The sequence below is a fragment of the Rutilus rutilus genome, assembly GCF_951802725.1.
Source record: "Rutilus rutilus genome assembly, chromosome: 6".
Classification (NCBI taxonomy): Eukaryota; Metazoa; Chordata; class Actinopteri; order Cypriniformes; family Leuciscidae; genus Rutilus; species Rutilus rutilus.
Window position 1 is genome coordinate 13,516,143 of NC_140214.1, and position 14,875 is coordinate 13,531,017.

Sequence of the window (14,875 nt, forward strand, 5' to 3'; positions counted from 1 at the left end):
CTCCCGTTCCACCACATCCCAAAGATGCTCTATTGGGTTGAGATCTGGTGACTGTGGGGGCCATTTTAGTACAGTGAACTCATTGTCATGTTCAAGAAACCAATTTGAAATGATTCAAGCTTTGTGACATGGTGCATTATCCTGCTGGAAGCAGCCATCAGAGGATGGGTACATGGTGGTCATAAAGGGATGGACATGGTCAGAAACAATGCTCAGGTAGGCCGTGGCATTTAAACGATGCCCAATTGGCACTAAGGGGCCTAAAGTGTGCCAAGAAAACATCCCCCACACCATTACACCACCACCACCAGCCTGCACAGTGGTAACAAGGCATGATGGATCCATGTTCTCATTCTGTTTACGCCAAATTCTGACTCTACCATCTGAATGTCTCAACAGAAATCGAGACTCATCAGACCAGGCAACATTTTTCCAGTCTTCAACTGTCCAATTTTGGTGAGCTCGTGCAAATTGTAGGCTCTTTTTCCTATTTGTAGTGGAGATGAGTGGTACCCGGTGGGGTCTTCTGCTGTTGTAGACCATCCGCCTCAAGGTTGTGTTTCCCATTCTGACATTCAGTTTGGAGTTCAGGAGATTGTCTTGACCAGGACCACACCCCTAAATGCATTGAAGCAACTGCCATGTGATTGGTTGATTAGATAATTGCATTAATGAGAAATTGAACAGGTGTTCCTAATAATCCTTTAGGTGAGTGTATATAGGGCTGTCAATGTTAACGTGTTAACGCATGTTATTAATTCAAAATCCTTAACGCGCTAAAATAATTGAACGCAAGTAAATTACTAAAGCTGTGAAACTGCACCATTAACGTAATCAACGTCATGCAGTTAGATGATCTTAGAAGTTGGGAGGTTTTGTAACCCTGGTTGGCATAAATTCCTATTCCGACCCTTTAACCTGAGGGACTTGGACATTACAACACTAAGAGGTGGAGCAAGGCCAACACCAAAGGCAAGAGAGAGCGTGTGGTGCAGAGGGTCAGAGAGGCAGAAGAAGAACATCGCCGTGTGAAAGCGGTAGGGCTGGCCTCTCAGGGGCAGTGGATGCAGTGGGATCAGGCACTCGAGCGATCACTGTCCTGGAAGGAACTCTGGGAAACCGACCAAGGCAAGCTGTCTTTCTTGCTACGTGCTGTGGCTGACCTCTTGCCAACCCCAAGTAATTTAAAGATCTGGGGCAAGGAAGAAGATGCATCATGCAAGCACTGTGGAGCAGTGCTATGCACACTGAATCACATCTTGACGGCATGCCCCAAAGCACTGGGAGATGGTCGATACAGGTGGAGACATGACAAGGTCCTGACAGAAGTCGCCAAATGGGTGGATCTGCAAAGGGTCAAAGCTAACAACAACCTGGCACCACAGTCTCCAAAATTCATCAATTTCCAGCGTGAATGCAACAATACTACCATGGTAAAGGCAACTGCCAAGCACCCGCCATCCATGCTACAGCGTGCTTTTGACTGGGAGATGCAAGTGGACCTGGGTAGTAGGCTTGTCTTCCCACAAGACATTGCAGCGACCTCACTCCGTCCAGATCTGGTCCTGATTTCCAGGAGCATCAAGACCATCTTAGTAGCTGAACTTACGGTGCCATGGGAGGACAGGCTAGCTATCTCGCATCAAATCAAGAAGGCTAAGTACCAGGACTTGATTGATGAGGTTCTTACCAAAGGATGGCACGCAACCATGTTTCCCATCGAAGTCGGCTGTCGTGGTTTCCCAGCAACATCATTGCGCTATTTCCTACAAAAGGTTGGTCTGGATTCAAAACATCTGAAGAAAGCCACCAGGGAGATAGCCCTGGCAGCTGAGACTAGTTCAAGATGGTTGTGGCTGAAGAGAGCCCACAGTTGGAACCCCTCTGCAGGCAAAGGCTAGAAGCTCTTCGCTGCCCCACTCAGGTGAAGCGTACAGGTTAAGGGGCGAAACGCTAGTGAACCTGAGACACCTGCTGATGATGCAGAGGGGTTTTCAACAATGTGGATGCTCTGCCAAACTTTTCACCGTGGAATACCATCACAAAGACACCTTGTCCAAGTAGCTCTTGCAATTCCTGCTTGTAGCAAAGCATCTTTGATGTTTATCTCACCTTTACTGTCGTGACCGTGGGGAAAGGCCCACTGGCGGTGGGGGAAGACCCACGGACATCCGTGAGAGAACGGACGACAGTCGGAAAGACGGCATGCAATAGTGTTAGGGCTAGCCCCCCGAAGCACTGCACAAATAAGCTACAAGTACTAAACAAAGAGAATACCCCCAGGCAGACCGAGGAGGGGGGGAGAATAATCTGCCATTAAGGACGGACCAAACTGGTAAAGACCCGGACAACGGCACAAGGACTACGGAATTGGATGCAGTAAGACAGGAGGACGAGGATAACAGAAGATGCAACATCTGTGGCAGAGTATTCAAGAACGAACGAGGCGTTAAAATTCACCAAGGTAAGACCAAGTGCAAAAAGCAGCTGCAGCAACGCGAAGCACCCGGTAATACCCAGAGATCCATCTCTGAGTATATCACAGTTGCTTGTCAGTCGGAGGAGGACCGGAGCCAGGAGGCACACCACAGTGCACCGGACCTCTCTGCTCAACCTGCTCAGAGCACAAGAAGAGGGGGTGAATCTGAAATGCTAGAGGACTTTGAGAGGAAACCACGCTTAAATTTACCATCAGCTACAGACCGCAGATGGGCACAGCTGGATAGAGACCTAGACATCACCCTGGACAATACCCTCAAGGGAGATGTAACCAAGAAGATCAAAACCATGGTAAAAACTGTCTTTCACGCATGTCTGGACACCTTCGGTGTAAAGGAATGCAATGTTATTAGACCACCAGCTGGTCCAAGCAGGAGGCAGCGCCAGATTAAAGAATTACGGGAGCAACTGAGAACACTCAGGAAAAGATGGCAGAAAGCGAATGATGAGGAGAAATCAGCGCTAAACCAGATACGGGCGGAGGTGCGGAAAAGCTTAATTCTTCTCTGCAAGGCAGAATCACTCCGGAAGAAACAGAGAGAAAAGCGTCGTAAGAGGAAAGCCTTTTTTAACAACCCCTTCCAGTTTACAGCTGACCTTCTAGGAAAGCCTAAGAGCGGGAAACTTAGGTGTTCCAAGGAGGATGTGGAGAAGAGCGTGGCAGCAGCACATGGTGACCCCTGCAGAGACATCCCACTGGGCCTATGCCCGTTCCGGCTGCCAAGGCCCATGCCTCACTTTCCATTCAGCATGGCAGACTTCACCATGGATGAAGTGAGGTCAGTTGTCGGAAAAGCTCGAGCAGGATCCGCTCCAGGACCATCAGGCACAACGTACAAGATCTATAAAAACTGCCCACTGCTACTGAATAGGTTAGCCAAGCTCTTACGGACACTCTGGAAAAAAAGGCAGGAACCTAAGCTCTGGACACTCGCTGAGGGCTGCTTTGTTCCTAAAGGACAGAATTCTACAGGACTCGAAGAGTTCAGAGAGATCTCCCTATTGGACGTTGAGGGGAAAATATTCTGGTCCATTGTTGCTAAAAGGCTTACATCGTATCTTCTCAACAATGAGTACATCGACCCCAGTGTCCAAAAAGGAGGAGTTCCAGGATATTCTGGATGCCTAGAACATACATCAGCGATCAGCCAGATCATCAAAGAAGCAAAGAGTAATAAAAACACACTCGCTGTCGTCTGGCTAGATCTTGCTAAAGCCTACCCAAGTGTACCTCATCAGCTGATCCAAAGGGCTTTAGAACACTACCAAGTACCAACAGAGGTGGTGAAGCTGGTGATGACACACATGGATTCACTGAAAATGAGGTTCACAGTGGGAAACTTCACCACCAAATGGCAAAGGCTGGAGAAGGGAATCATGGCAGGATGCACTATTTCAGTGGTCCTGTTTGTGGCCGCCATGAATCTTCTTCTGAAAGCAGGAGAGATGCAGTGTAAAGGTCCTAAAGCAAACGACGGCACAAGGCATCCCGCTTGCCGGGCTTTCATGGATGATGTGACTGTGATGACCCCAGCAATTCAAGGAACACAGTGGATCCTAAGTGCTCTGGAAAAGATGGCGACATGGGCACGGATGCAATTTAAACCGGAGAAATCCAGGAGCCTTAGTATCCACAAAGGAAAGTTGATAAGAAACACCTTCAGCATCCAAGGCTCGGAAATCCCAGTAATTCAAGACCAAGGGATCCGATGTCTTGGGAAAAACTATGACCACTCTCTGAAGGACATCAGCAATCTCAAAGACACCAAAGACCAGCTGAGCATCTGGCTTAAGGCAATTGACAACAGCCAGTTGCTTGGGAGGTTCAAGGTATGGTGCTTTCAGTATGGGATTATACCCAGACTGCAATGGCCCTTCCTGCTTTATGACTTTCCTATGACACAAGTGGAAGCAATGGAGAGAATGTGCAGTAAGATTGTGCGGAAATGGTTGGGTGTTCCCCCTTCCTTCAGCTCAGTGAACCTATACAGCAAGACCTCCAAGCTCCGCTTACCTGTTTCATCAGTAGCTGAAGAATACAAGGCCACTAAGGCAAGAGCAGTCAGCACGCTGCTCCTGTCAAAGGATGGGAAAGTCCAGCATGCTAGCAATGCCATCAGGTGCGGCAGGAAGTGGAAGCCCCAAGAAGCGGTATCGGAAGCTGAAGCACACTGGAAACACCAGGAGATTGTTGGAGTGATCTGTCAAGGCCGCATGGGACTTGGACATTACAACACTAAGAGGTGGAGCAAGGCCAACACCAAAGGCAAGAGAGAGCTTGTGGTGCAGAGGGTCAGAGAGGCAGAAGAAGAACATCGCCGTGTGAAAGCGGTAGGGCTGGCCTCTCAGGGGCAGTGGATGCAGTGGGATCAGGCACTCGAGCGATCACTGTCCTGGAAGGAACTCTGGGAAACCGACCAAGGCAAGCTGTCTTTCTTGCTACGTGCTGTGGCTGACCTCTTGCCAACCCCAAGTAATTTAAAGATCTGGGGCAAGGAAGAAGATGCATCATGCAAGCACTGTGGAGCAGTGCTATGCACACTGAATCACATCTTGACGGCATGCCCCAAAGCACTGGGAGATGGTCGATACAGGTGGAGACATGACAAGGTCCTGACAGAAGTCGCCAAATGGGTGGATCTGCAAAGGGTCAAAGCTAACAACAACCTGGCACCACAGTCTCCAAAATTCATCAATTTCCAGCGTGAATGCAACAATACTACCATGGTAAAGGCAACTGCCAAGCACCCGCCATCCATGCTACAGCGTGCTTTTGACTGGGAGATGCAAGTGGACCTGGGTAGTAGGCTTGTCTTCCCACAAGACATTGCAGCGACCTCACTCCGTCCAGATCTGGTCCTGATTTCCAGGAGCATCAAGACCATCTTAGTAGCTGAACTTACGGTGCCATGGGAGGACAGGCTAGCTATCTCGCATCAAATCAAGAAGGCTAAGTACCAGGACTTGATTGATGAGGTTCTTACCAAAGGATGGCACGCAACCATGTTTCCCATCGAAGTCGGCTGTCGTGGTTTCCCAGCAACATCATTGCGCTATTTCCTACAAAAGGTTGGTCTGGATTCAAAACATCTGAAGAAAGCCACCAGGGAGATAGCCCTGGCAGCTGAGACTAGTTCAAGATGGTTGTGGCTGAAGAGAGCCCACAGTTGGAACCCCTCTGCAGGCAAAGGCTAGAAGCTCTTCGCTGCCCCACTCAGGTGAAGCGTACAGGTTAAGGGGCGAAACGCTAGTGAACCTGAGACACCTGCTGATGATGCAGAGGGGTTTTCAACAATGTGGATGCTCTGCCAAACTTTTCACCGTGGAATACCATCACAAAGACACCTTGTCCAAGTAGCTCTTGCAATTCCTGCTTGTAGCAAAGCATCTTTGATGTTTATCTCACCTGAGCATTGTCATATTCTTAGTTGGTTTCACAGACAAGGCTTAAGCCCAGTCCCAGACTAAAATGCATGTTTGAGCTGTTTTAACTGAAAGCAACTTGCTCTGACATATATCTCTAAATATGTCAGTGGCAAAACATTTTGTTTTGTCTCAAGATGCACACCAGTTATGTTTTTTTTTTGTTTTTTTTTATAAAAGCTACTTAAATGTCCTAAATGATCTAAGGCCTAAGCCTGGCTAAATCTAAGCTTTGTCTGTGAAACCGGGACTATGTGATTGTTTCTGAAGAGTGCGAACCCTCACAGTACATTCACATTGTTCCCACGCACATTCAGGATAATGTTTTGATTTGTTGAGCGTATATATATGTTACTGTGTTTAGTAATTCTGAATGGATCCGTGTACTGTAGTAGGTATATATCATTTGGTTATTTGGTGTCCTTTTGGAGTCTCCAAGTGTCTCTTTTTGGAAAGACCTAAATTTACCTTGAAAAAAAGCTTGCAGAAAATACAGTTTTGAGATAAGCACCTTTTACCATAGCAAATAGTATGGTTAATTGCATCTCATTTGCTATTTTACCATAGCAAATGATGACAAAATGAACGTGTTAAACAAGATAAATGGTGTATTCTTAATTTCACGATAAGTGTGCGATTAATCGCGTTTTAACATTTTTATCTTGTAACCTCTGGCTTGCAGAGTATAATAATGTCTCCATGTCTCCCATCTGCCAAATTGGGTTTTGATGAAAGCTGTTCTCCTTCCACAAATATTGTCTAATTCGCTCCAGTTTTGGCTGAGATGATCTTCAGACCACACTGAACATCACATTTATTTATTTTTTTGACTGAAGAATCAACCATTAATAACCCCTTCTCTGTTGACCAAGAGTGGAGGTTTATTATTGTATCTATATCACATTTTTATTTTGTGATTTTCTTCATCATGCACATTTGCAATTGTTTTGTAAATACGTATATTATATGTCAGTAAAAATGATTCAATACACATACTGACATGATGCAGATAAGCTTCCTGTTACCATTCTTGGAGAGCAGTGGATCATATTTCAGATACATGTGACAGATTGATATAGCATGTCACATTGCCAGCTCAGTGCAGCTCCACAACAGTCTACCGAGCAAGAGCGCCTCAGTCCGTGGTGGTCTGGGGCTTCACATGATGACAAAGAGGGTCGAGAGGAGCACGCTGAGCTCATGTCGCAGATGAGCTTGTTAATCTGCAGTGTTAATTGCATCTCATCAGACCTTGTCGGCTCTGTGTGAGTCTGAAAGGAGTTTGATGTGAGCGTTGACAACTCTAATTATTCCGTAAACCCCCCCAAAATATGACTATTATAATTATAGTAGATAACGCTTGAGTTTAAGTGGGTATGTCTTGCGAGAGCTGTGAATGGGTGATGTTGTCAGTGTAATTGTGAGACAGCTCACCCCCATTCTCAGCGTTGTTCTCTTCAGCCTGTCTGCACTTTAACTGCGACCTTTTTGAACCGTTATTAGCTCATAGAGGTCTGAAGGGACACTGCATCAGATTAGCAAAAAAGATTTCATCGGTCACTTGCGTGGCTGGTGTTTTGCTGGTTTATGTAAGAGGGATTACAACAAAACAACCCAATTTTCCAATAAGCTTTAAAAACCTACGTAAACAAACTCGTTCAATGGTTTTGTTATTGTCAAATAGCAGGCATAATTTTTTCGACAGAATTCTCCCTCCACTCATCCCAGAAATGATTTCTAACCTTGTTGTTATTTGATGAAATGACCAGCCTTCGATGCAGATTAAATGTCCCTGTGAAGTCAAGATCACAATGTCCTAATGCACACTGACAATGAGAAAATTACTAGCTTATCCGAATGCCACTCTGTAATGTATTTCAGAATGTAAATGGAAGAGGGGTGCAGATTTGTAGTTCTGGAGAGAGAAATGATTGACAGAGAGGAGCCAGAACAAACATTTCTGTCACAATTATGGACTTGGATAATGATTATGCCAAGGTAAAAACAGATGCCTGTACAAAACAACTATGGCATTTTCATATTTTTTATGGACTATGGCAGGGATAGGCAACTCCGGTCCTGGAGGGCCACTGTCCTGCAGAGTTTAGCTCCAACCCTAATTAAACACACCTGAACAAGGCAATCAGTGTTTTCAGGATTACTAGATAGATACAGGCAGGTGAGTTTTTATCAGGGCTGAAGCTAAACTCTGCAGGACAGTGGCCCTCCAGGACTGGAGTTGCCTATCCCTGGACTATGGCATTACCATGGTTTTAAAACCCCCCAAAAATATTGGTACAGTGATGGTATCAGATGGAAATACTATGGTACTTTAAAATATACCATGGTAATGAAATTCATGTGCCATAAATGGTATGATAAGAATACTATGGTATGGTACATGTTCAAAAAATAGCCTTAATAATAAGTATTTTTCATGACACACCATGTGTTCCATTCTAATACCAGTGATATTTTAGTATTATTCATATACTTCTTGGAATTAGCTTATCAGTTTTCATTTTAGTTTAAGTTTTAGTAATGTTGTGATGGGCTTTTTACATCTGTATTCGTTTTTAATATTTATTTATTTTGTCAGCTTTAGTTTCAGTAATTTCAGCAACTTATTTAAGGTAACATTTTCTAACAGTTTTATTTAATTGCAGCTTTATTTCAATTACAAAACAATTAATAATAGTTTTAGTTTTGGTTAATACTATGATTTTCTGAACATATACCATGTCAATACTCAATATAATGTTGTTTTTTTGGACATTTATCATGCTGATACAATGGTTTTCAACTATGTATGCTGTATCCTTCTCTTCTTCTATCCTTATTCTCAGTTCAGATCAGATCAGGCAAAAGACTTGGAGGGAGGAGCATGGGGAATGGAAAATTGAGAAGAACAACTGCAGGATCAATTCAGATCCACATTTTATTACATTGGCTACAATATTAGCAGAGGATGAAAAAAATCTTGTGATGACTCATCCGCAGGTGACACAGTTCTCTCAGCCGTGCCTCTGTCATTAATGGAAAATATTTATAAACTTTTCCCATTTCCTAAATCACAGTGGTGCACTGCATTTCACATGAAGCAGACAGTGACTGTCAAAAAACTCATAACAGCACATATTGATGATTCATAACACCAATGATCAGCGAGCGGGACTCAAACGCACTACATTTAGCCTTTATAGACGATCTATCTGATATACCGTACCAGCCCACACAAATCTAATCTATTCCTCCTCCTCGCAACAAGCGAATTAAAAATGAACACATATGTCATCGAGAACATGCTAATGTGTGCGAGCGTGAACGAGTTGGTGATAAAAATCTGCCGTGATACGTTTTTAGTGAGAGCAAGAGATTTTGAGAGAGGGAAAGAGAGCAGCTGGCGTGCTGGAACATTGTAAAATGTGATGCTGAGCAATAAATGCAGAGGTCCACGGTCTTATGTTTCTGTTCCTCTCTGTAGTGTTACTAAGCAACTCACAATCTCCGCCAGCATGAGAGGGATGAGGATACTCTGGCAGAAAACACCTGTCATTGTGTGTGTGTGTCGTGTGTACTTTTGTGCCTGTGTGTGGGTGTGCTTTTGCTGTGTTCCAGGTATGAGCTGTACCTTACCATGGCATTCTTCTGAGCGTGCCTTTTCTCATTGGGCTTGCGTTGCTGGTAGTATGAGCTGAGGAACGTGTTGAGACCCAGGCTGTGAGTGGGGTTGTGTGGGAGCGTGTTTTGGCACTATGTGCCGTAAGAAGGTAGCAGCTCTCCAGTGTTGGTGCATGATGGGTAGCAGCCCTCTCAGTTGCCTCAAGGCTGGCTTAGACAGCAGGAAGTAAAGTGGAGGGTTCCAGCAAGGTGCCAGACAAATCAGAAGAATGGCAGACAGTGAGGTCACCTCCCACAGCAGAGACACCTCCGTACTGGACGACGGGGTGGTGGAGCTGGGGGCTGGGCTCGCGGGCCAGCTGACGGGCGAGCTGACAGAATTAAGGGAGGGTGATAAAACATTGACAAACTCCAGCACGTAATAAGGCAGCCAGCTGATGGCGAACACCAGCGTGGAGCCGATGAGAAGGGCGGTGGCTTTTTTATTTCGGTGGTCTGCGGCTAGAGTGCCCCGGCAGCGGTACAGGTGAGTGATGATGAGCCCGCAGTGCAGGGCGATGCAGAGGAGAGGAGCCACGTAATACACCAGAAACGCAGGAACGAGGAAGCCCAGCCAGTGACCTCGACCCACCGACCACGTGCAGCCGCTGTCAAACTGGATGTACGTGACTTTAGGTAGGGCCATGGCGATGGAAACCAGCCAGATAACAGCAACAGTGCCAGCTCTGTGGGCAGAAATAGAGGATGAGATATAGTTTATGACTCTTTATCCACCATATTCTTCACGTAAAAGTGGGCGCGGCAAGATGAAAATTTTATATGTCTGGCTTCAGGTGTCATCCGCTTTCAGTTATTTTTAGCTGTACAAAAAAGCTTGTTATTCTGCTTGATATTGCAAACTGGTATTTCTTACCCTATTATTTTAATGTATTGTCGTAATTATAAACACACTGGTTTGTAGCTAACTAGTTTTAACATTTACAGCACTTCATTCTTCTCGTTATTTCCCTATATCGGCTAATGAATCGGAAGCGTTGAAAACTTAGGTGGATATCCCTGATGGCATCAGATGGGTAATTTCTGAAGGATCATACCCTGCTTTACTTGCATTGTGGCAAAATAAGTCATATTTACCCGTATTTGCAGTCCGAATTTAATGCGAGAAGAAAATATTAAAGGATTAGTTCACCCAAAAATGAAAATTATCCAATAATTTACTCACCCTCAAGCCATCCTGTATATGACTTCCTTCTTTCAGCCAAACACAATTGGAGTAATATTAAAAATAGCCTGGCTCTTCCAAGCTTTATAATGAGAGTGAATAGTAACTGATATTTTGAAGCCTAAAAAAGTGCATCCATCCATCATAAAAGTAATCCATACAGCTCCAGTGAGTTAATAAAGGCCTTCTGAAGTGAAGTGATTTGTTTCTGTAAGAAAATATCCATATTTATTATATATAAGAATCACTGGCTTCCTTACGCGAGTCGAGTTCCGGTGGAAGAGTGAACTCTGACCCGACGCATGACAACATTGACGAACGTGGAAGCGCAGAGGATAGTGCAAAGCAAAACACTGGTCACAAATTAGAATTTTTAAAGATAAATTTCAGAGGAGCTTGAGTTTGTTGCCCAGCCCTATTTGTTTGAACAGTGAGAGGCGTTTACTCTAACCTAAGCTTGCTACTCCTACATCCTACGTCATATGCTGGAACTCGACTCTCTCATGAACGCGCGGACAGAGGTTACCGGAAGCTAGTGATTAAAGTGTATAAATGTATGGATATTTTTCCTCACAAAAATGCATCGCTTCGCTTCATAAGGCCTTTATTAACCCCCTGGAGCCATATGAATTACTTTTATGATGGATGGATGCGCTTTTTTGGGCTTCAAAATCTAAGGTACCATTCACTCCATTATAAAGCTTGGAAGAGCCAGGATATTTCTTAATAGAACTCCAATTGTGTTTGGCTGAAAGAAAAAAGTCAAATACAACTATGATGGTTTGAGGGTGAGTAAATTATGGGATAATTTTCATTTTTGGGTGAACTCACCCTTAAACTGTACCGCAAATGAACTGCAAAAACACATTTCTTGAGTTGAGTTCAAGCTGTTTGCCAGCACGACCCGTGCAGTCAGTATAATGAACAAATGACTCCTATGAGCCGGTATTTTTAGTGAATCAAACAAACAGCGCAAGTCACAACCAAATGACTCCTATGAGCCGGTCCTTTCAAAAGGACCCAGGCGCTAACACTTCAGTTTGATGGAACCTTCACTGAATGAACTCACTAGCTGTGTCCCAATTCAGAGGCTGCATCCTTTGAAGGCGGCGAAGGTCAGACCGAGCGTTGTTAAATAGGACGGTCAAGCCTACGGAGGATTGTTCTTGTCGCCTAGCAATTGTGACAGTACTAGCCTTTTCTGAAAACAGGGTTCACAAACGGTCTATAATATAGTTCACCATGGTCCATTTCAGTATATAAAGAGTATAAACTATATATAATCGCATATAAGTAAGATGTAAGTCAACATTTGAACGGCTTAAAAAATTGTTTAATTATTTTTACATTTGTTGCGTTTAAAAGTGTAATTCGACAGTTTCTCTAAACAAAAATCCTTTTGTAACTGGCGTGCAATGAAATCTGGGGTAGGCAAGGCCACGAAGGATCCGTCTGTTATATCTTTCATTCCACGGGAAACGAAGGACACGTTTGAAGAGAGCCTTCGAACTGGGACAGCCTTCGCCGCGCCGCTGATGACGCAATCGGCCTTCGAATGAATTGGGATGCAGCTACTGTATCAATAAGGGCTGCATTTCCCAAAAGCATAGATCATAGAAACCATTAGGACCAATGGTCTCTATAATCGACTTATGTTTACCATTCTTTTAGGAAATGCAGCCCTGGGCTGTTAAAGAATCAACATCAAGTTATTATTTCTTCTAGTGATGGAATATTTTAATAAAACTCATGGCATTACTATAGGCTACCATCACTTTAGCATGATACTTCCTCTACGTTTTTGTAAACAAATACCCAAAACATAACAGATTTATCTTTTTTTTTTTTATCACACAAAAATAACTTTTTTTTCCACTTTTCACAGCTGTCTTTCTTGATCTGCTTCAGATACTCACACCTGCGCAGGGGTGGCGGGGGGCCGTGTCGAGGGAGCCACTATTCGATAACGCAGCACAGAGAGGGCAGCCAGGCTGAAGATGTCCACTCCAGCGGTCAGGGAAGTCATGAAGCTCAACAGCACACAAACACCTCCTCCCAGCTGCCAGTTCTGGGAGCTGGCACTCAGTAGCACACAGGGCAGGGTGAGGAGAGCGCACAGATCAGCAAAACTCAGGTTTAAAAGGAGGACAGAGCTGGGCTTTGAACGTCGCCTTGGGTTGCGCATCAACACCAACCACATGAGCAGATGACCTCCGACCCCCACCAGAAGGGAGAGGATGCTAACCAGAGGCAGCACCAGAGAAAAGGAGATGGTGGTGTTGGTGGAGACCGTGTTGAAGAGCAGGTTCACAATGGCAGGCATGATGGATTGTGTAGAAATCAGCCAGTCTCTGGGATAGTGAAGAAAAGAAGAGACAGATGGAGATCGCAATAGCTTTTATGCAACCCATACTTAATTAATAACCTCTCACTTACATAAACACAAATTAAAAAAACAAACAAATGAGCAGAAATGTAAATCAGCCAATTGTACTCGCATATTGTAGATCTCAGTGAAAATAATGAACAAAACTTTGCAATAAATACTTTTAGCAATTACCTTTAACTACACTTTGCAACAGAAATCCATCCCACAGAATATAAAGAAATGGGAAGACAGGTGATAAACAGCCTGATAAAATGCGCAAAAAAGCTAAATACACCCATTAAATGTGTGATATACATCCTAGCACAGGCATTTGCAATTACGCTGACCAATTACTCACTGAGACTGTGGCAGGAACATATTCCAAGGATAATTTAAAGCCCATGATTCAACTTCCCCAACATAATATCTATACGGCCATTAAACCTTGAGGAAATTAGAGAGTTAGATGAACTTTAGAGAGTTTATAGAAACCATCTGTGGGTTAGTTCTGCATATAGAACAAACTAAAATCCATCTATCCTTAAACAATGAGAAAGATCAGCCAAAATAAATTAAAATGCTATTTCATTTCCTGAAAGTGAGCTTAAGCTTATCTGATTCTAACCCTGCGACATACTGAAATTCTTTAGAAATGTAAGTGAAATTTCTGTTATAATATTTAATTCAATGTAGCATTATGATAGATAAACAGAGAGACAAGATAGATAGATAGATAGATAGATAGATAGATAGATAGATAGATAGATAGATAGATAGATAGATAGATAGATAGATAGATAGATAGATAGTTTTAGAAGATCTGAAATCAATTGTCCAAAGTCCTTGAAAATGGCACAATCCAGTAAAAAAACTAAACAAGCTACAGCACAGAAGTGCAAATAAAAAGGGCTGACAAACGTACAGGAGAAGATGACACACACACACACACACACACACACACACACACACACACACACACACACACACACACACAGCACAGCACTGAAAGGAGAGAATGAAAAAGTTACTTGATCAGGCATCAATCGGGCAGTCTGTGGGCTCACTTCTGCTCATCTGCTGTGAGGCTCACAGCATCCCCTAATGCAGCCACCCCTTGACACACACAGTCCAGCCCTCTACACACACACACACACACACACACACACACACACACACACACACACACACACACACACACACACACACACACACACACACACACACACACACACACACACACACACACACACACGAGAGAACAGAAAAGGGGGACACACCTGTATCCACATCTGATTCACACATACACACACCTGGAATTCTAATCAGCCTCATTAGGATATAACAACATTCATGTGCTGTTGAGGAGACTTTTGACGGAAAGAAACCAATTATGAGGTAGTGTTGAAAGGGCTGAGAGAGTGAAACAGGGAGCTAATTTACATCTATAAATACTTCATGATGCTCCACGGCCTCCTCCTAACACCAAAAACACCACACACACAAACACCAAAAATGAAGAACACTCTCCTACACAGTCTGACAGAGTCATAATTATGAAGTGAAAGTGGGAAAATGTGTGATAAGTCGGTAAAGTTTTGTGATTAGCTGGGTAAGGTTTAGGCACAAGATGCTCATGATTGTTTACCTCTTTCTTGTCTCATAAACTGAAATCAGCTCATAAACGTTGATTATTGGAGGACTCTTCCGGTGTTTTCTAGTCTCTTGTGATTGCAGCCATCTGC

General features: G+C 44.0%; 1 protein-coding gene across 1 annotated transcript; it reads right to left on the reverse strand.

The window, feature by feature from the left end:
• Positions 1-9,586: 9,586 nt before the first annotated feature.
• LOC311291487 (somatostatin receptor type 5) lies at positions 9,587-13,088 on the reverse strand (the record flags this gene model as incomplete). The annotated part of the gene is made up of 2 exons (XM_084410522.1): positions 9,587-10,268; positions 12,682-13,088. The coding sequence occupies 2 exons, from the start codon at positions 13,086-13,088 to the stop codon at positions 9,587-9,589; spliced, it is 1,089 nt and encodes a 362-aa protein (XP_084266648.1).
• Between the last annotated feature and the right edge of the window lie 1,787 nt (positions 13,089-14,875).